This window comes from Balaenoptera musculus, chromosome 3 (genome assembly GCF_009873245.2).
Source record: "Balaenoptera musculus isolate JJ_BM4_2016_0621 chromosome 3, mBalMus1.pri.v3, whole genome shotgun sequence".
In the NCBI taxonomy this organism is placed as follows: domain Eukaryota; kingdom Metazoa; phylum Chordata; class Mammalia; order Artiodactyla; family Balaenopteridae; genus Balaenoptera; species Balaenoptera musculus.
Window position 1 is genome coordinate 46,345,153 of NC_045787.1, and position 21,902 is coordinate 46,367,054.

A 21,902-nucleotide genomic window follows, 5' to 3' on the forward strand; every position below is an offset into this window, starting at 1 on the left:
AAAACAAAATACCAAGAAGACCCAGTGGTCTCAAAACACAGTACTAGGTCTAATCCCTTCATCTGTTCTCAATATTGGTCTCTCTGAGAACAAACTCACTCTTATGTACATGATTTATAATTGTTCCATTTTGCTTCTTATTATCAGAAATCCTATGAAATCTTAAAATTGAAGTATTGTGCTAAGAGATCAGGTACATTATTCACATATTGCTGATACTTTATTTTGTTAGGATACTATGGCTGCGTCCCTACTTTCCAACAAGAAAATAAGATAGTAGAAAGGGAAGAGACGGGGAAGGAGGAATGGGAAGGCGAAGACTGCTAAGCCCACAACACTCAAAACCAAGAGGATGCTAATTCCTACAAATCTACATAACAGAGTATGATACCCACACAGTGATTTGGTCACTAAAGCAAACTTTTGGACAAGAAAACAATAATATTTATTGAACAATCACAACATCAACAGAAAAATCTGATTTCCAAGAAGAAAGGAACAATATCAGAAAAACCTATACCAATAATACTGATTTCTTTTTCCTTTTTACCATGTTTCTTTGACAGTGTAAATTCTGAAATATAAATCTATGTGAGAAGTAGCAACAAGTTTTAGAGAACAGTAGTTACTATATTTTACATGTCACAGATAACAAATAGTCCTACAAAAACCTGTTACTTCTATAAAAAGAAATAAGATTTCTATATGAAAATATCTCTCTCACACTTGACTATTCATGAAGTCATATCCAGAGTAGTAGATTTACTCATGAAGAGTAAATGTCAAATTTACATTCTTCTCTACCAATAAAGTCATACTTCTTTGTACAGAAATGACATAGAACACATTACTCCTCCCTAAGAAATAAAAACTAGTGGTCCTTGTTTAGGTTTCATAACAGAGCTTAACTATTTTCTTTTCCTCCTTTATAGAGCAGGACTCCAACTAGGCAAGCATCCCATCTGTTTTTATTTCAAAAAAGCTATGGAAGTCTCAAGATAGTGAAAAATGAAATGATTCCATATCAGTAGTGAAGATATATGCTCATTATATTCCAACTTACCTAATACATTGACAAAGGCGTCAAAAAGGTGAAACGTAAGCAAAGGCTCTTTCAGGTGACCATAGTAATCAGCTATAGTTTTAAAGACATCTTTTTCAAATCCTAAATACATAGGCTGCTTCAAATCCGAACAATTAGGCCCTGTTAAAAAAGGGAAAGAGAAAGAAAGAGAAACATTAATGGGGCAATCATCTCTAAGTATTAGTCTCTGTGCATAGGTGTGGTGTGTACAGATACTTAAGATCAGAAAAGTTTTCAAGGAGAAAACTGATATTATACATTCTGCTTATATAAATATACTTTATATCTAAATTGAAATCTATTATAAAACAATGAGAAAAGTCACTGGCTTACTTCCATTTTCAAAGAAACCGACTTTTTCTTTTATGACGTTCTGAAAGACATTTTTATTAAATGTAAACAGTGATAATTCTCTTTGAAATAGTCAATATTTCTCCTAGTCTTTTTTCGCCACGCGGAATATGGGATCTTAGTTCCCCAACCAGGGATGGAACCCACACTCCCTGCAGTGGAAGCACACAGTCCTAACCACTGGACCGCCAGGGAAGTCCAGATATTTTCCTAGTCTTGACACAGTTAACCAACATAGTAATTACCTCATATATGTAATAGATAAGCTATAAAGCAATTTTTAAAGCTTTTTATTATTTCATCATTGCTATATTATAAAATTCAAGAATCAGAGTTGAGTGAAATAATTGCTGCCTCTAAACTATTTTAGACTAATAAGAATGTATGGACAGACTCTGGGAGGGCTCATGCCAAGGAGTACTTCCCAGAACTTCTGCTGCCAGTGTCCTTGTCCCCACGGTGAGCCACAGCCCCCCACCCCTGCCTCTGCAGGAGACCCTCCAACACTAGCAGGTGCTGTGAACCTGGTGGGAAAGAAGAGACATGTAGAGCAATTATCACAACACAGTACAGTCTGTGCCATCATCTTAAAGGTGGGCTGTCAGTGCTGGGCCTAGGAGGCTCCCTCCTGATCCCTGACTGCAAAAGAGCTCAGCTTGGTGCAGAAGACAATATATACCTCTAAGCCTTGGCGTCTTTCTCCCTCTGGTCTGATGGTGCTCAGTCCTGGCGAAAGAGCCGTGTGGATGAAAGGCTCTTGGTGCTCCAGCCAGGCATCAGGGCTGTGCCTCTGAGGTGGGAGAGCCAACTTCAGGACACTGGTCCACAAGAGACCTCCCAGCTCCACGTAATACCAAAAGACGAAAATCTCCCAGAGATCTCCATCTCAACACCAAGACCCAGCTTCACTCAATGACCAGCAAGCTATAGTGCTGGACACCCTATGCCAAACAACTAGCAAGACAGGAACACAGCCCCATCCATTAGCAGAGGCTGCCTAAAATCATAATAAGGCCAGAGACACCCCGAAACACACCACCAGACGTGGACCTGCCCACCAGAAAGACAAGATCCAGCCTCATCCACCAGAACACAGGCACTAGTCCCCTCCACCAGGAAGCCTACACAACCCACTGAACCAACCTTAGCCACTGGGGACAGACACCAAAAACAACAGGAACTACGAACCTGCAGCCTGCGAAAAGGAGACCCCAAACACAGTAAGTTACGCAAAATGAGAAGACAGAAAAACACACAGCAGATGAAGGAGCAGGGTCAAAACACACCAGACCTAACAAATGAAGAGGAAATAGGCAGTCTACCTGAAAAAGAATTCAGAGTAATGATAGTAAGGATGATCCAAAATCTTGGAAATAGAATAGACAAAATGCAAGAAACATTTAACAAGGACCTAGAAGAACTAAAGAGGAACCAAGCAATGATGAAAAACACAATAAATGAAATTAAAAATACTCTAGAAGGGATCAATAGCAGAATAACTGAGGCAGAAGAACGGATAAGTGACCTGGAAGATAAAATACTGGAAATAACTACTGCAGAGCAGAATAAAGAAAAAAGAATGAAAAGAACTGAGGACAGTCTCAGAGACCTCTGGGACAACATTAAACTCACCAACATTCGAATTATAGGGATCCCAGAAGAAGAAGAGAAAAAGAAAGGGACTGAGAAAATATTTGAAGAGATTATAGTTGAAAACTTCCCTAATATGGGAAAGGAAATAGTTAAAAAAGTCCAGGAAGCACAGAGAGTCCAAGGAGACTCCTAGGATAAAACCAAGGAGAAACACGCCAAGACACATATTAATCAAACTATCAAAAATTAAATATAAAGAAAACATATTAAAAGCAGCAAGGGAAAAACAACAAATAACACACGAGGGAATCCCCATAAGGTTAACAGCTGATCTTTCAGCAGAAACTCTGCAAGCCAGAAGGGAGTGGCAGAACATATTTAAAGTGATGAAGGAGAAAAACCTACAACCCAGATTACTCTACCCAGCAAGGATCTCATTCAGATTTGATGGAGAAATTAAAACCTTTACAGACAAGCAAAAGCTGAGAGAGTTCAGCACCACCAAACCAGCTTTACAACAAACGCTAAAGAAACTTCTCTAGGAAAGAAACACAAGAGAATAAAAACACCTACAATAACAAACCCAAAACATTTAAGAAAATGGGAATAGGAACATACATATCAATAATTACCTTAAATGTAAATGAATTAAATGCTCCCACCAAAAGACACAGACTGGCTGAATGGATACAAAAACAAGACCCGTATATATGCTGTCTACAAGAGACCCATTTCAGACCTAGGGACACATACAGACTGAAATATTGCAGAGGGAGGAACACTCCCAAACTCATTCTACGAGGCCACCATCACCCTGATACCAAAACCAGACAAAGATGTCACAAACAAAGAAAACTACAAGCCAATATCACTGATGAACATAGATGCAAAAATCCTCAACAAAATACTAGCAAACAGAATGCAACAGCACATTAAAACGATCATACACCATGATCAAGTGGGGTTTATTCCAGGGATGCAAGGATTCTTCAATATATGCAAATCAATCAACGTGATACACCACATTAACAAACTGAAGGAGAAAAACCATATGATCATCTCAATAGATGCAGAGAAAGCTTTTGACAAAATTCAACACCCATTTATGATAAAAGCCCTGCAGAAAGTAGGCATAGAGGGAACTTTCCTCAACATTATGAAGGCCATATACGACAAACCCACAGCCAACATCGTCCTCAATGGTGAAAAACTGAAACCATTTCCACGAAGATCAGGAACAAGACAAGGTTGCCCACTCTCACCACTATTGTTCAACATAGTTTTGGAAGTTTTAGCCACAGCAATCAGAGAAGAAAAAGAAATAAAAGGAATCCAAATTGGAAAAGAAGTAAAGCTGTCACTGTTTGCAGAGGACATGATACTATACATAGAGAATCCTAAAGATGCCACCAGAAAACTACTAGAGCTAAGCAATGAATTTGGTAAAGTAGCAGGATACAAAATTAATGCACAGAAATCTCTTGCATTCCTATACACTAATGATGAAAAATCTGAATGTGAAATTAAGAAAACACTCCCATTTACCTTTGCAACAAAAAGAATAAAATATCTAGGAATAAACCTACCTAAGGAGACAAAGGACCTGTATGCAGAAAATTATAAGACACTGATGAAAGAAATTAAAGATGATACAAATAGATGGAGAGATATACCATGTTCTTGGATTGGAAGAATCAACATTGTGAAAATGACGCTACTACCCAAAGCAATCTACAGATTCAATGCAATCCCTATCAAACTACCACTGGCATTTTTCACAGAACTAGAACAAAAAATTTCACAATTTGTATGGAAACACAAAAGACCCTGACTACCCAAAGCAATCTTGAGAACGAAAAATGGAGCTGGAGGAATCAGGCTCCCTGACTTCAGACTATACTACAAAGCTACAGTAATCAAGACAGTATGGTACTGGCACAAAAACAGAAACATAGATCAATGGAACAGGATAGAAAGCCCAGAGATAAACCCACGCACATATGGTCACCTTATCTTTGATAAAGGAGGCAAGAATATACAGTGGAGAAAAGAGAGCCTCTTCAATAAGTGGTGCTGGGAAAACTGGACAGCTACATGTAAAAGAATGAAATTAGAACACTTCCTAACACCATACACTAAAATAAACTCAAAATGGATTAAAGACCTAAATGTAAGACCAGACACTATCAAACTCTTAGAGGAAAACATAGGCAGAACACTCTATGACATAAATCACAGCAAGATCCTTTTTGACCCAGCTCCTAGAGAAATGGAAATAAAAACAAGAATAAACAAATGGGACCTAATGAAACTTAAAAGCTTTTGCACAGCAAAGGAAACCATAAACAAGACCAAACGACAACCCTCAGAATGGGAGAAAATATTTGCAAATGAAGCAACTGACAAAGGATTAATCTCCAAGATTTACAAGCAGCTCATGCAGTTCAATAACAAAAAAACAAACAACCCAATCCAAAAATGGGCAGAAGACCTAAATAGACATTTCTCCAAAGAAGATATACAGATTGCCAATAAACACATGAAAGAATGCTCAACATCATTAATCATTAGAGAATGCAAATCATAACTACAATGAGATATCGTCTCACACCAGTCAGAGTGGCCATCATCAACAAATCTACAAACAATAAATGCTGGAGAGGGTGTGGAGAGAAGGGAACACTCTTGCACTGTTTGTGGGAATGTAAATTGATACAGCCACCATGGAGAACAGTATGGAGGTTCCTTAAAAAACTAAAAATAGAACTACCATACGACCCAGCAATCCCACTACTGGGCATATACCCTGAGAAAACCATAATTCAAAAAGAGTCATGTACCAAAATGTTCATTGCAACTCTATTTACAATAGCTAGGACATGGAAGCAACCTAAATGTCCATCATCGGATGAATGGATAAAGAAGATGTGGCACATATATACAATGGAATATTACTCAGGCATAAAAAGAAACGAAATGGAGTTATTTGTAGTGTGGTGGATGGAGTTAGAGTCTGTCATACAGAGTGAAGTAAGTCAGAAAGAGAAAAACAAATACAGTATGCTAACACATATATATGGAATCTAAGGGAAAAAAAAAAAGGTCATGAAGAACCTAGTGGCAAGACAGGAATAAAGACACAGACCTACTAGAGAATGGACTTGAGGATATGGGGAGGGGGAAGGGTAAGATGTGACAAAGTGAGAGAGTGGCATGGACATATATACACTACCAAACGTAAAATAGATAGCTAGTGGGAAGCAGCCGCATAGCACAGCGAGATCAGCTCGGTGCTTTGTGACCACCTAGAGGGGTGGGATAGGGAGGGTGGGAGGGAGGGAGATGCAAGAGGGAAGAGATATGGGAACATATGTATATGTATAACTGATTCACTTTGTTATAAAGCAGAAACTAACACACCATTGTAAAGCAATTATACTCCAATAAAGATGTTAAAAAAAAAAAAAAAAGAATGTATACTCTTTTTCCTAAAGATATTCTGAAAAGGAGATTTTACATTGTGTCTTAAATTCATTCTGATTACAAAACTCTCCATTTGATCACCAACCATCAAAAGATAGTTTATAAAAAATTTTTTTAAAAAAATTTTAAAGCTGCTCAAACAAAGACTATGGGAGACTGGATAAAATGACCTCTAAATTCCTATTGAATTCTTTGATCTAAGAGTCTAGGTTTTATTTCCCCAGCAATGCTTTTAAGTGATTAGTGGCATTGAATGAATTTTTATTAAACAAAATTATAATAGAAAATAACACCAAAGCAGAAACAAACTGATGTTTCTGCTAAAAACAAGTTTAAAAATAAAAAAGATAGTTTATCAAGCAGAGTCATATTGCAAAGTAACTCTAAGAAACTGGAACAACCTAGGAACCAAGAAGCCTGGAACAAGTAAGGCAGAGATCCCCTTGTATCAGGGACCAAAGAGGAACAAGAAACTCTTAGCTCTCTACAGAGCTGGCAGCAAACGCCCCCAACAATCCGTACACAGATGGCAAGATTTACATCGCCAAGTGGAGAGAAGAGCTGGATCTGCCCATGCCTGAGGGAAATGGTAAGTGGTTCACGAGGAGCTGCTTGGCCAGCCTTGTCTATTTCCATCACAGTGTGGAAGAAAGGGACGCAAATGGACTGGCCAGTTCTGGGCCAGCAGAACACAAGACTAACAACTGTACCGGAACAGATCTGTACTCTCAGGACAGCCGGAGAAGCCAGTAAAAATTGAAAGGAAATTCTTCCTACAGCATCACTGTAACTAAAGAGAAAGTATCAAACAAAAAAGAACAGTTAAGTATTGTGGGCCTTCACATTTCAAGGCCATTGGAACATTGTGGAAACAGCTTTTTGTTGGTCTCCTTTAAAATTCTCTTACCTTTTAGTGTTCTAAAATTGACTAAAATGATGAAAATTATTAAATATCTATATGTGTGGTACCTCGTTAACCTAGCAGCAAACATAGCCATTTTTACTTGCTTCCTCCTCTATAATATCCCAAGCCTAGTCACTTGAAATAGTGGGATATGTCTCAGCAAGCAATACACATTGCCTTGAATTACTCCCTCCCAGGATAATATGCAGTTCATTCTAAGCGGTTGTACCCCCTTGTGAACACTTCATCATTCTTGATAAAAATATGCAAAAACAAACCAAAAAAAGGTTTCCCTAAAAATGCCAGTGCATGGCAAGCCCTATGAGAGGAGGCCATAGTTCTAAGATCTTTTGTTTCTCTATCATGTTGAATTTCAGAATATTTTTTAATCTAGTTTTTATAAATGTTATTCCTGAAAGACTTTGGAAAAGAACTGTTTACATCCACTTTTTATTGAATTCTTGCAATCTACGTGCACAAGGAAGAAAAACAGTTAACCTGGTTTTGTATTTATTTAGCATCAGTCCCTCATTCTGTGGCCCACCATGAGGCTGGCCAACAATGAAAGCACCCAGGCCGATGGTCTGCAATAAATGCAGATGGGCCCAAAGGGAAGAGATGAGCAGTAAACCTACAGAAAAAGAGGCACAGGGCCTTCAAAATCTCATATAATCAGCCTATCCTTTCTGTTCCCTATTAGAGGACTATAATGGGAACCTAGACTCGTTAAGGATAAGAAGGATAAGGAACAGACCAGGACTTTGCGAAGACTCACAGTAAATTTGGGGAGGCCAATGAGAATTTGGAAAAATTAATAATTTTATGCAACTATTCAAAAGGCTGACCTCGCCCTTCGGCCACCTTTTTTTCTTTGACATGTAAACAAGCACGTTTATGGATGCGCCAACCATCTGTAAAGCACTGCACTTGATACGTGTGAGAGGCGTCCCTGTTCCCAAGAATTTCCACCTAACGTAACATTAATGTGGAGAACATTACTAAGTCGATCCTCACATCTTTCCTCTCCACTGATGATTCCAGTTATTCTAACCTTTCTGCAGAAGTTTTGTGGCATTATGTATAAATCTTGCTTGAGGGAAAATTATACTCTTCATTACATTTTGATCACCACTGAGAATTCAACATCATAACCACACCTTAATATACACTTTACAACGTATTATAGCCTAGACTTGTTACACTGGCTTCCTCTGTTCATTTCCAGTTGATCAACTTCCAAAATCCTTGGTTTTCCAAAAATTCATAAATGGGTCATTTAACCCATTTATACCTTCTATTTTGTCATTCCGGCCAAAGATATAATTTAGATTAATTTACTTCAAATGACTGAGCAAGAATAAAAAGCACTCCCCCAAACTAAAAACCAAAGGACTCTACATCTCAGAGGGGTTCCAAAACATGAACCAAAAACCTATGAAAATCTTAATAGTTAAACACAGAGAACTTTGGGCTTCTCAAAAACTAACACTGCTATTTATATTTAGGATGATAGTATATAATCATTTTCTACATATTACCACTGAGATCACCCACAGTGAGCTGAACAGTTATTTTAGTTTCATTCTGTAATCAAACAAACCTAACTTCAGTGAAATTAATAATTCAGAGCCTACTAATTCAAGAATTTATACATGTATCTCTGTACATGCTAGTCTTACCCAAAAGGGAAGAAAGAAACCACCTCTCTGAGGTGATCTTTGAGACTCAAAAGACTCTACAGAACAAATATCACCATTATTAGTCAGCTAAAATAACTAGAATTCTTCTCATTAAAATCACTTGTTTGGGTTAAGCCATTAACCATTAGAATCCCTTCTTTGGGTTAAGCCTTCTGAAAATCCCAGAAAAATAGTAGTGTTAATGAGATACCATAATAACTCATTTCTTCACAGTGCCTATGATATCCAGTGAAGGAGATTTCATATGCTTATGAAAAACTTCAGAGGGACCGCCCTGGTCCAGGCCCCCTCATTTTACAGCCAAGTTGCTGAAATGGCCTTTTCTGTTTCTCTGCATGCATGTTCTTCTCCTTCCAAACCATGCTGCATACCAATTAGATTAGTTTTCTAAAACATTTCTCTCCAACTTAAACCAACGCCCTATAAAAAACCAGTGGGAAACAGGATCTGCTGAGTAAACTGATGAGGTAAATATAAGGCATACTTAGGAATACATGTGTTAGGAATAAAAATTTAGGTTTTAGGAATAAAAACCTATAAACTGTTAACAGGCATTTATCTATTACAATATTGCATTCAATATTACTAATTATTCTTTCCTGTGATGAAGAATTCAGAAGAAGCAGTATGGACCTTATCTGTAGTGTGATTATATCCACAAGAAAATGGAAGCACAAAACTCCTTTAAAAATGCTCTGTAACTCAGCCCTTTCACTAAGTCACAAATTTATCATTAAAAGCACAGTAATCCCCAAACAATTAACTGCCAGTCTCAAAGGTCTCAAATCAATGTTCAGGGCATTGAGCAAAAAAATTTTCTAATTTAGGGCACTAATTTCTGTTAATTTCATAAAAATGGCAGGTACTTAGTACTTACAATTTGCCAAACACTTCATAGCTGACAGTACCCAGTGAGGAAGTTCTTCTGCAGAAAAAGGAAAATAAAAAGATGTTTTATTCAATTGCATATAACTCAAGGGATTATATACACACTTGGTATCATAAGAATGATACTTGCCCAAGTAATATGAAACATACCTGCTAATCACAAATCACCTGCTTATGTATCAGAACATTTAAAAGATAATTTTTCCTTAGAAGCGATGTTACAGCATGTGATTATATAAACCATAACTACAAATTTCTCTAAAGACAAGATGCACTTGTATAAGTTTTAGGGAAAAGAAGAAATTTGATAGTTTGTTCCAAAGAAACACACTAACAATCAAATCAATTATCCTAAGAATTTTAGAAAGAGAAGAAAAAAACATAAAAAGCAAAAGTATGAGTCATCAAATGCATTTATGAAACCAGTTCACCAGATACCTTAAAAAAAAAAAAAAAAGTTAAACTCTGTATGTCCGATGTCCAATATAAGTATCATTTTACATGTTTCAATTTTCAAAATGTTTTAAGGCAAGGAAGTTCCACTGACATATCAATATAGGTTATTAGTATTAGGACAGCCTTAAAATAATAATCACTAGCATTGCTACAAAAAAACCCAACTGAGCCATTTGGTACAGGGTCTCTTCCCCTGGCCCTGCCACAGACATCTGATGAGCGGGGCCAGCACTCACGCTTCCACTTCTCACCTTCTCCACAGTCTGTGAAACTGCACAGACACTGGTTGGTTGACTTGTATTAGAGCTAATGAACCTGAGGCTTGTAAAGTGCTCTCTTCTCTCTGAAGAATGTACTTAATAAAATAAAAGACAACTGATCGGGGCTTCCCTGGTGGCGCAGTGGTTAAGAATCCACCTGCCAATGCAGGGGACACAGGTTCCAGCCCTGGTCCGGGAGGATCCCACATGCCGCAGAGCAACTAAGCTTGTGCGTCACAACTACTGAGCCTGCGCTCTAGAGCCCGCAAGCCACAACTACTGAGTCAACGTGCCACAACTACTGAAGCCTGCGCACCTAGAGCCCATGCTCTGCAACAAGAGAAGCCACCGCAATGAGAAGCCCAAGCACCGCAACGAAGAGCAGCCCTCGCTCACCGCAACTAGAGAAAGCCGGCGCACAGCGACGAAGACCCAACACAGCCAAAAATAAAAAATTAATTAATTAAATAAATTAAAAAAAAAAAAAGACGACTGATCATCCAACTGGTAGCTGAAAGTATTCATGTTTGCTGTACTCAGAGAATGTGGAAGGATTTTAGATGTACTTCAAAGGCAACAATACCCCCCTCATTCTATGTAATTTAATTTTATATGTTGATATTAACCTGACAACTCATGAAGTCACAAATCTGTTTATTTCTGTTTCCTAATGTTCTTCATTCCTGATAGAGGGGTTTTAAAGGGGAAGCGTTTCAGGTTTCAAAGACACATTCTGCTCATGTCAGGAAACATGGCCTAGAAAACCCTCTTCCTCTCTCACTGCTCAGGCTCCTTCTAGGCCAGGTTTCTTTGCTGCCCAGGAGCCTCCAGCCCTACATTTAATAATAATTTACAAAAGCCCAAAAGTACTATACCATCTTCCCACATCCAAACGTCATTCTAGCTCCAACTAATTCCTAGGATCAAGTGTCTGAAGTAAAAGAAGAGTCCATCCAATTCTGGTCTATCCCTTATCCAAGGGAAGAAAATTTTTAAATCAGTTTGGGGATTCTGGCTCACTACAGTTACCAGGACCTTATTTTTCCTAATCAAAAACCAGGATAGGCGGCTGCTAAATGTCTTTTTTCCCAATTTGTAAACTGGCTTGGAGGAAAAAGTATAAAAAAATTAAAGCACCTTCAACATCTGGAAAGCTTCCTTTATTAAAAAGGAAAAAAAAATGCCATAAACCAAGACTATCCCAGAAAATCTGACACAGAGACACCATAATGAAAAGGTCAGTGAGAGCTCCAAAAAAATCAGTCAGACCCCAGGACCCACGTAAAAACTGACTCAAGCTTTCTGTTAGGCATGAAACTTACTCACGTCTCAGGGATCTTCTGGGGATGATAAAGAACCACTTAATGCCCTGTGTGGCTAACACTGAACTAGCATCTGGATGGATCTTGCTGAGGCTTTCACTCCAGGGTATTCATCTTTCTATGACATTTCCTGACTCCAAACAATTAGTGTAAAGGTCTCTGGAAGTGAGCTAAGGCTATACGTAATGAGGGGGTAAACATATGTAAGGTTTAGGGAAGGGTCAAATAGAAGCTGATGGACCTGTACAGCCAATGTACTGGATCAACCGGGAACAAAATGGCTTTTATGCACTTACTTGACTTGTCATCAAGGATAACAACTCCCTGCTTGCTCACACTATATACATTATGGATGATGAACTTGGAGTTGACAAGTTTAACGTCTAAAACTTCTTCTAAGGAATCCAGGCCAAGGATTTTCTGTAAACTAAAAAAGATAAATAATGATTAAATTAATTAGTTACTTTTTAAAAATCATTATCTGCCCAAGAACTGGCACTGTAAAAGATCAATCTTTAGAATGTGCTGTTTTCATACATTTCACCCAATCTTTGTGGGGCAAAAAGGCTAGACATTGCATATATAAAACAAACTTAAAAGAGATCATTTTGTTATTAACATAGTACTTCACTAATTTAAAAACACAACACACTGAATGTCAAGAAAATGACTTTCTAAGTAAAATATTATAATAACAAAAACTAGCTTATCCAGTGATGAGAAACTGCTGTGAGTACATCTTTATAAGAATTAAAAAAAAAAAAAACTTGCTATGACATTGTTAACTTTAATCTAGGAGACCAAATTTTCCATTACATGTTTCATTAAGCTTAAGATTTCAGTGTAACTAGAAAGTATAAAGACTTTTACATCACTAATTATTAGAGAAATACAAATCAAAACTACGAGTTACCACCTCACACTGGTCAGAATGGCTATCATCAAAAAGTCTGCAAATAATAAATGCTGGAGAGGGTGTGGAGAAAAGGGAACCCTCCTACACTGTTAGTGGGAATATAAATTGGTGCAGCCACTATGGAAAACAGTCTGGAAGTTCCTTAAAAAACTGAAAATAGAGCTACCATATGATCCAGCAATCCTACTCCTGGGCATATACCCGGAAAAGATGAAAACTCTAATTCAAAAAGATATATGCACCCCAAGGTTCACTGCAGCCCTATTTACAATAGCCCAGACATGCAAGCAACCTAAGTGTCCATCGACAGATGAGTGGATAAAGATATGGTACATATACACAATGGAATATTACTCAGCCATAAGAAAGAATGAAATATTGCCATCTGCAGCAACATGGATGGACCTACAGATTATCATACTAAGTGAAGTGAGTGAGACAGAAAAAGACAAATATTATATGACATCACTTATATGTGGAATCTAAAAAAATAATACAAATCAACTTATTTACAGAACAGAAATACACTCACAGACATAGAAACAAATTTATGGTTACCAAAGGGTAAAGGGGAGGGGGAGGGGTAAATTAGGAGTATGGGATTAACAGTTAATTAAACAGTTAACAGATTAACACTATATATAAAATAGATAAACATCAAGGATTTACTGTATAGCACATGGAACTATATTCAATATCTTGTAATAACCTATAATGGAAAAGAATCTGAAGCTGTACACCTGAAACTAACACAATATTGTAAATCAACTATAGTTAAATTTAAAAAAACAAAAATAAAAATAATTAAACAGGGCTTCCCTGGTGGCGCAGTGGTTGAGAGTCTGCCTGCCAATGCAGGGGACACGGGTTTGAGCCCTGGTCTGGGAAGATCCCACATGCCGCGGAGCAACTAAGCCCGTGAGCCACAGCTACTGAGCCTGCACGTCTGGAGCCTGTGCTCCGCAACAAGAGAGGCTGCGATAGTGAGAGGCCCGCGCACCGCGATGAAGAGTGGCCCCCGCTCGCCGCAACTGGAGAAAGCCCTCTCACAGAAACGAAGACCCAACACAGCCATAAATAAATAAATAAATAAATTTTAAAAAACATATATTTAAAAAAAAACCAAACAAACAAAATAATTAAACATTAGGTGATTTTAGACCAGTGGCAAAAAAAAAAAAAAAAAAAAAGAACTTTTAAAGTTCTATTCTTAACTAGTATATAAATGACAATAGAAAATTCCCAGAATTCAGTTAAATTGTTTGCTAAGCAGCATAGCTGTAAATAATGCAATCAAATTTGAGAGTTTTATACACAGTTTCAGAAAATTAAATATGCAGAGAGCAGTAGAGAAGCAAAACAGAAAAAAAAAAAGAAAAATACTTAAAGTTCTCATTAATACCAAATGCACGTACTATGATAATGTCATAGTCTTCCATATCTCTTCTACATTGGCCTCTGTCAGCTGTCTGCGGTGGACGAGACGGCAAGCCGGCACCTCTCCAATAGCAATGCTGTGACGCTTGTACCACATCTCAGAATTCTAATTGGGGTGGGGGAGGAGAGTAAGACAGAAAGAGAGAGAAAAAGTATTTCAATAGACAGAGGTATGATTTTATGAGAAATTTCTGTGATTTGGTTATTTTTAACTTGTTTTAAAATAATAATTTGAAATATTAACTTTCTTTGCATGGACTGCAGAGTAATAAAGTATGACTCAAAGATCAGGTCATATCATAAATGAATATTCAAGAATTGCAAAAGAGCTATGGCAATAAGCATGACATTAGCTATTTTTCCCTGTGGGAGTTCCAACTAATCAGTGAAGTAGCAGTAAAATAAAATTTCATTAACTCAAATTAATTAATATCGAGGAATATCTATGCAAATTCACACACTGTCCAAATTAAGTGATTGTTAAAAATAACATTAAAGTCTATCACTTTCAAGAATTCTCTGTTTTTTATAAGGAAAGATCAAATAAGTACAATGTTAGATAGCAGGCCCCAGATCTTAGGCATCTGAAGAAGGCAGGGAAAAAAAGAGCTCCACAAGGACAGCTGGAGATGGCCGGGAAGAAAAACTAAAGCCCAGAAAGGTTAAGTAATTTGCTCAAAGTCACACAGCTTTAACGCTTCAACATTCTTAGCACCTCCCTTCTCACATTTAGGCTACTAGACAGAAATCTTAAAACTTCCTTTTGGTAATCACAGAGAGGAACTATGAATTTTTGAAGGCAAAACATATAAGAAATCACCTACAAAGGGTTTTTATAATAGTTTTTTGCAGAAGTGTCATTATAGAAAATATCTTATTAATTGGAAAAAATGAACTGGAAAGTTGTTTTTTGATGTGGTTTTTGGTTTCGTTTTTGGAGAATTACTGAACTACAGAAGAAACTTGAAGCTCACATGGATTTGTGACTTTTTTTTTTTTTAAAGTATCCAAATTAGGTGTTCTCTTTTAAAGGCAGGAATATCAGTTGTTGCATTTGCCTAGCAAATTCACTTCTAAAAGTTATCTTAAAGAAATACTCAAAAAGAAATACTCAACTATTTATCTGTAAAGATACTGTTCATTGCATTGTTTACACACATACTGAAACATGGTACATATCTAACAGTAAAGAACTGGATAAATAGGGCTTCCCTGGTGGCGCAGTGGTTGAGAATCTGCCTGCCAATGCAGGGGACACGGGTTCGAGCCCTGGTCTGAGAAGATCCCACATGCCGCGGAGCAACTGGGCCCGTAAGCCACAATTACTGAGCCTGCGCGTCTGGAGCCTGTGCTCCGCAACGAGAGGCCGCGATAGTGAGAGGCCCGCGCACCACGATGAAGAGTGGCCCCCACTTGCCACAACTAGAGAAAGCCCTTGCACAGAAACGAAGACCCAACACAGCCATAAATAAATAAATAAATAAATAAATAAATAAATAAAAAGACTTTAAAAAAAAAAAAAAAAGAACTGGATAAATAAACCATAATCCTTTATAGACATGATACAGATATTAAAAATGATGTTGAATGTTGAATAACATGAAAAAATGGACACAATACACTGTTCTAAGTGAAGAATATAGGCTACCAAAACAGCACAGCACGATCTCATTTTGTTGTTAAAAACATGCGTGGAAAAAATAAAACACAACAAAAACGTTAATATTAATTCTCTCTGGATGATATTATGAGTAATTTTTTTCCTTTTGTCTCTACCTATGAACAATTCTGTTAATAACAGCAATAGCAGTTAACAGTTTCTGAAAACCTGTGTGTCAGGCACCTTCTAAACACTTTATAGATAGGAAGTCACTTGATTCTCATAATGACCTTACCCCAGGGGGGTGTTTTCATCCCACTTTCACCAAAAAGAAAACTGAGACACAGACACAGTGAATAAAACAGAGAAACAAGATCACACAGCTAGTAAATGAAGGAGCCAAGATTCAAATCCAGCAGTCTGTCTCCAGAGCTCACACTTGTACTCTCCACATTACACTGCCCCTCAGCAAACACAACAAATCATTTTATTTGCCTCACTTCATTTTATTTTATAAAATGGCTAGGCAAGAGAGAGGGTAGGACAGAACAAAAACAAAAACGAACAAGCAAAGTGGAGGCAGAGATACAAAGAGGCAAAGTAAGATAGAAGAAATGAATACGAGCTCAGGTCCTTTAAGAAAGATGGACTGTTTCTCTATTGACTACTAACCTCATCAACCTAAAACCTGCATAAGGCCCAACTGGGGAAACAGATCCTGCTCTGCCATTCTTCCTCTGGACAGTCCTCTTCCTCCGGACAGCCCAAGCTTTAGAGGAACTGTAGCAAGTAAGGAGCTCAAACCTCCACCACTTGATTTAGGGGGAAGTACAAGAAAAGGCAAGAGCAACATTATCAGAAATATACACACAGACGACCAGTGACATGACAAGCTGTGGGGGAAATGCTTGATGAATCTGAGACACTGGTATACCACCACTTCAGGGCTGATGAAAAATTAGAAACTGAAAACAGAAGAGAGAAGAGAGACGACACTGTCTTCTTCATTGGTGCATGAAAGTGTGCTAATGAGCAGCTGGTCTTCCTAAAGGTTCACAGAACCAAAAAGAACAAAAAAGGGAAGTTATTATATCGATGACATAAATACACATTAGTTTAATATGGGATTTTATCTCTTTTGTATAAATAATACTAGATGACATTATAATGAAAAAATGGCTGTTGAATAACCACTCTACTGATGGGGTCATATTAGGTGTTTAAACACAAATGCTAAAAAAAATGAACCTGATTTCATGGAGCTGATATTTTAACTTTCTTAAGTACAGGAAATATCAGCTAGACCTTAATTAAGTTCTCCTCATTAGTAATGAATTAAATAGTCCTCAAATACCCTTTGTGCTCACTCTTTCAGAGTAGTTCCACTTTGTTTTCTAATAATCTATCATCGTATTGAAAACTTCACTAGACTATGAGCCCTTTTGGAGGAAAAACCGTATTACATACAACTGCATCTGTAGAACCTGGCAGGATGCATGGCACACAGTAGACAATCAACAAATCTTTGTTGAATGAACGTTAATGACTTTCAAATACGACCTCTCGTCTAAGTTCCAGAGCTTTTACCTCCACCTGCCTGTTAGATACTTCCATTTAATACAACCCACCTTTCTCATCAAACATATTTAAAACTACATTCATCACTGTCCCTGACAAATCTGCAAGTTCATATGGAGTCCCCATTTCTGTCACTGGTGCCACTCTTTTTCTTAAATTATTTTTGATAAAGCTTAAGCTGCTTAATTATTCTCTCCAAACTGAGATACAATATAACCTCTTTTAAAAATTTTTTTTTCTTTTCAATCACATCGCCTAAAAATGTTTACAACATATCTTTGCAAACGTATGAACTGGACATCCAGTCCTATAAGACTAGATTAACTTAAAACATTGGTGTTAGTACAATTCTTAAAAACTGCCGTATAAAATTTTTGTCTGCATTTTATTTTTTAGCATTATGGCAATCTTAATAGTTTTCTACTGAGGATATTTCAAGGAAAAAGTACACCCCAAAAAAGGTAGTTTATTCTACAATGTGCTTAGGTTTCCCAAAACTAGCAGAACCTACCTTTGTTCATATTGTGTCAGGACTCACTCCACAATCTTCCATGCCCCAAACTTCACACTTTCAACTGGTAATAATTATAACAAAGTTCAGGAAGAGAAGAGAAGGAGGGAGAAGAGAAAAATTATAGAATAGAAAGGAAAAGGAAATTATAAGGGAGTTTTAAGAGAAAACTGCTCAGTCTAAACATATGAAAACAGCTACCGTATATTCAGTCATAGGGTCAATAGGCAAGAGTGAAAAAATGCAAAAGCCAATCTTCCTGTGTTACTAGTCTCTCAGCTATTAACGGATAAGATATTGTTTTAAAGTGCTTTCAGACCACTGTTTCCAAGGGACCGACAGAAAAACTGGACTAAGCCTGATGGTTCACAGACTATTTCTTATCTTTCCCTCTGCTAGTCCTCCAGCTTCTATAATGGCACTTACCATCACAACTGGCCTCACTGGGATATTCTCTTGTGAGGTGCCTGGTGGGGGATCATTCCATTCTGGAAATTTAATAACATCCTTTTGATATGGGGGCCTCTTTGGATATGGCCTCAGGGGTGAGGAAGGAGGAAATCTAAAAACCAAAAAGAAAATATTATTACAGTCAGTGGGAAACACAGATATTTTAACAACAGTCCCCACTTCTTTTATCCTTGAGAGTTTATATAACTCCAAACTTCAGGTAATGAATTCATACTTAAATCATTACATACGGCTAATAGTACCCAACAATGTATGATTTTTTAAAAGCATTCATTCGGCCACAGCTGATGAGCCTCTTGCAGGGCACGCAGACCCCCCACCTTTTCCTCGTCTTCTTGGCCAGGTTGGCTCTGCCAGCTCCCCCCAAGGGGGACGAGGAGGAGGAGGAATGATTCTGCAGGCAGCCTGCCAGATTGGCAATTTGAAGCACACTGTCTGTACGGCTGCTGAGTTCGCTGTGGGGGAGTGAAGGGCTGTCATAAAGATGACTCCTGGAGCCGTGTGGCTGACAGGCTCTTGGTGCTCTGGCCGGGTGTCAGGCCTGAGCCTCTGAGGTGGGAGAGCCGAGCTCAGGACACTGGTCCACCAGAGACCTCCCGGCCCCACGTAGTATCAAACGGCGAAAGCTCTCCCAGAGATCTCCATCACAACACTAAGACCCAGCTCCACTCAACGACCAGCAAGCTACAGTGCTGGACACCCTATGCCAAACAACTAGCAAGACAGGAACACAACCCCACCCATGAGCAGAGAGGCTGCCTAAAATCATAATAAATTCACAGACACCCCAAAACACACCACTGGACGTGGTCCTGCCCACCAGAAAGACAAGATCCAGCCTCGTCCACCAAAACACAGGCACCAGTCTCCTCCACCAGGAAGCCTACACAACCCACTGAACCAACCTTACCCAATGGGAGCAGACACCAAAAACAACGGGAATGAAGAACCTGCAGCCTGCAAAAAGGAGACCCCAAACACAGTAAGTTAAGCAAAATGAGAAGACAGAGAAATACACAGATGCTCCAGATTAAGGAGCAAGGTAAAAACCCACCTGACCAAACAAATGGAGAGGACATAGGCAGTCTACCTGAAAAAGAATTCAGAGTAATGATAGTAAAGATGATCCAAAATCTTGGAAATAGAATGGAGAAAATACAAGAAACATTTAACAAGGAACTAGAAGAACTAAAGAGCAAAAAAACAATGATGAACAACACAATAAATGAAATTAAAAATTCTCTAGAAAGAATCAATAGCAGAATAACTGAGGCAGAAGAACGGATAAGTGACCTGGAAGATAAAATAGTGGAAATAATTACCGCAGAGCAGAATAAAGAAAAAAGAATGAAAAGAATTAAGGACAATCTCACAGACTTCTGGGACAACATTAAACGCACCAACATTCGAATTATAGGGGTCCCAGAAGAAGAAGAGGAAAAAAAAGTGACTGAGAAAATACTTGAAGAGATTATAGTTGAAAACTTCCTTAACATGGGAAAGGAAATAGTCACATCAAGTCCAGGAAGCACAGACAGTCCCATACAGGATAAATCCAAGGAGAAACAAGCCAAGACACATATTAATCAAACTATCAAAAATTAAATACAAAAAAATATTAAAAGCATCAAGGGAAAAGCAACAAATAACATACAAGGGAATCCACATAAGGCTAACAGCGGATCTTTCAGCAGAAACTCTGCAAGCCAGAAGGGAGTAGCAGGACATAATTAAAGTAATGAAAGGGAAAAACCTACAACCAAGATTACTCTACCCAGCAAGGATCTCATTCAGATTCGATGGAGAAATTAAAACCTTTACAGACAATCAGAAGCTAAGAGAATTCAGCAACACCAAACCAGCTTTACAACAAATGCTAAAGGAACTTCTCTAGGCAGGAAACACAAGAGAAGGAAAAGACCTACAATAACAAACCCAAAACAATTAAGAAAATGGTAATAGGAACATACATATTGATAATTACCTTAATTGTAAACGGATTAAATGCTCCAACCAAAAGACACTGTCTGGCTGAATGGATACAAAAAAAAGACCCGTAAATATGCTGTCTACAAGAGACCCACTTCAGACCTAGGGACACATACAGACTGAAAGTGAGGGGATGGAAAAAGATATTCCATGCAAATGCAAATCACAAGAAAGCTGGAGTAGCAATTCTCATATCAGACAAAACAGACTTTAAAATAAAGACTAGTACAAGAGACAAAGAAGGACACTATATAATGATCAAGGGATCAATCCAACAAAAAAGAGATAAAATTGTAAATATTTATGCACCCAACATAGGAGCACCTCAATACATAAGGCAAATGCTAACAGCCATAAAAGGGGAAATCGACAATAACACAATAGGAAGAAGGGACTTTAACACCCCACTTTCACCAATGGACAGATCATCCAAAATGAAAATAAATAAGGAAACACAAGCTTTAAATGATACATTAAACAGATGGATTTAACCTATATTTATTGGACATTCCATCCAAAAACAGCAGATTACACTTTTTTCTCAAGTGCTCATGGAATATTCTCCAGGATAGATCATATCTTGAGTCACAAAAAAGCCTTGGTAAATTTAGGAAAATTGAAATTGTATCAAGTAACTTTTCTGACCACAATGCTATGAGACTAGATATCAATTACAGGAAAAATTCTGTAAAAAATACAAACACATGGAGGCTAAACCATACACTACTTAATAACCAAGAGATCACTGAAGAAATCAAAGAGGAAATCAAAAAATACCTAGAAACAAATGACAATAAAAACATGACGACCCAATACCTATGGGATGCAGCAAAAGCAGTTCTAAGAGAGAAGCTGACAGCAATACAATCTTACCTCAAGAAACAAGAAACATCTCAAACAAACAACCTAACCTTACACCTAAAGCAATTAGAGAAAGAAGAACAAAAAAACCCCAAAGTTAGCAGAAGGAAAGAAAGCATAAAGATCAGATCAGAAATAAATGAAAAAGAAATGAAGGAAACAATAACAAAGATCAATAAAACTAAAAGCTGGTTCTTTGAGCACATAAAAAAAATTGATAAACCATTAGCCAGACTCATCAAGAAAAAAAGGGAGAAGACTCAAATCAATAGAATTAGAAATAAAAAAGGAGAAGTAACAACTGACACTGCAGAAATACAAAGGACCATGAGCGATTACTACAAGCCAAAAAGTTATTATATGCCAATAAAATGCAAAACCTGGAAGAAACGGAAAAATTCTTAGAAAAGCACAACCTTCCGAGACTGAACCAGGAAGAAATATAAAATATATACAGACCAATCACAAGCACTAAAATTGAAACTGTGATTAAAAATC

General features: G+C 37.7%; 1 protein-coding gene across 2 annotated transcripts in view; it reads right to left on the minus strand.

Annotated features, from left to right (window-relative positions):
• The window catches only part of DEPDC1B (DEP domain containing 1B), a 116,243-nt gene that overhangs the window by 43,972 nt on the left and 50,369 nt on the right, over window positions 1-21,902 (minus strand). For both annotated transcript variants that reach the window (XM_036847671.1, XM_036847672.1), the window contains exons 3-7: window positions 18,510-18,645; window positions 14,373-14,500; window positions 12,338-12,468; window positions 9,993-10,040; window positions 1,064-1,204 (exon numbers count right to left, since the gene is read on the minus strand). In XM_036847671.1, coding sequence (XP_036703566.1) covers window positions 1,064-1,204; window positions 9,993-10,040; window positions 12,338-12,468; window positions 14,373-14,500; window positions 18,510-18,645 — 584 coding nt within the window. The remainder of the gene's footprint in view (window positions 1-1,063; window positions 1,205-9,992; window positions 10,041-12,337; window positions 12,469-14,372; window positions 14,501-18,509; window positions 18,646-21,902) is intronic.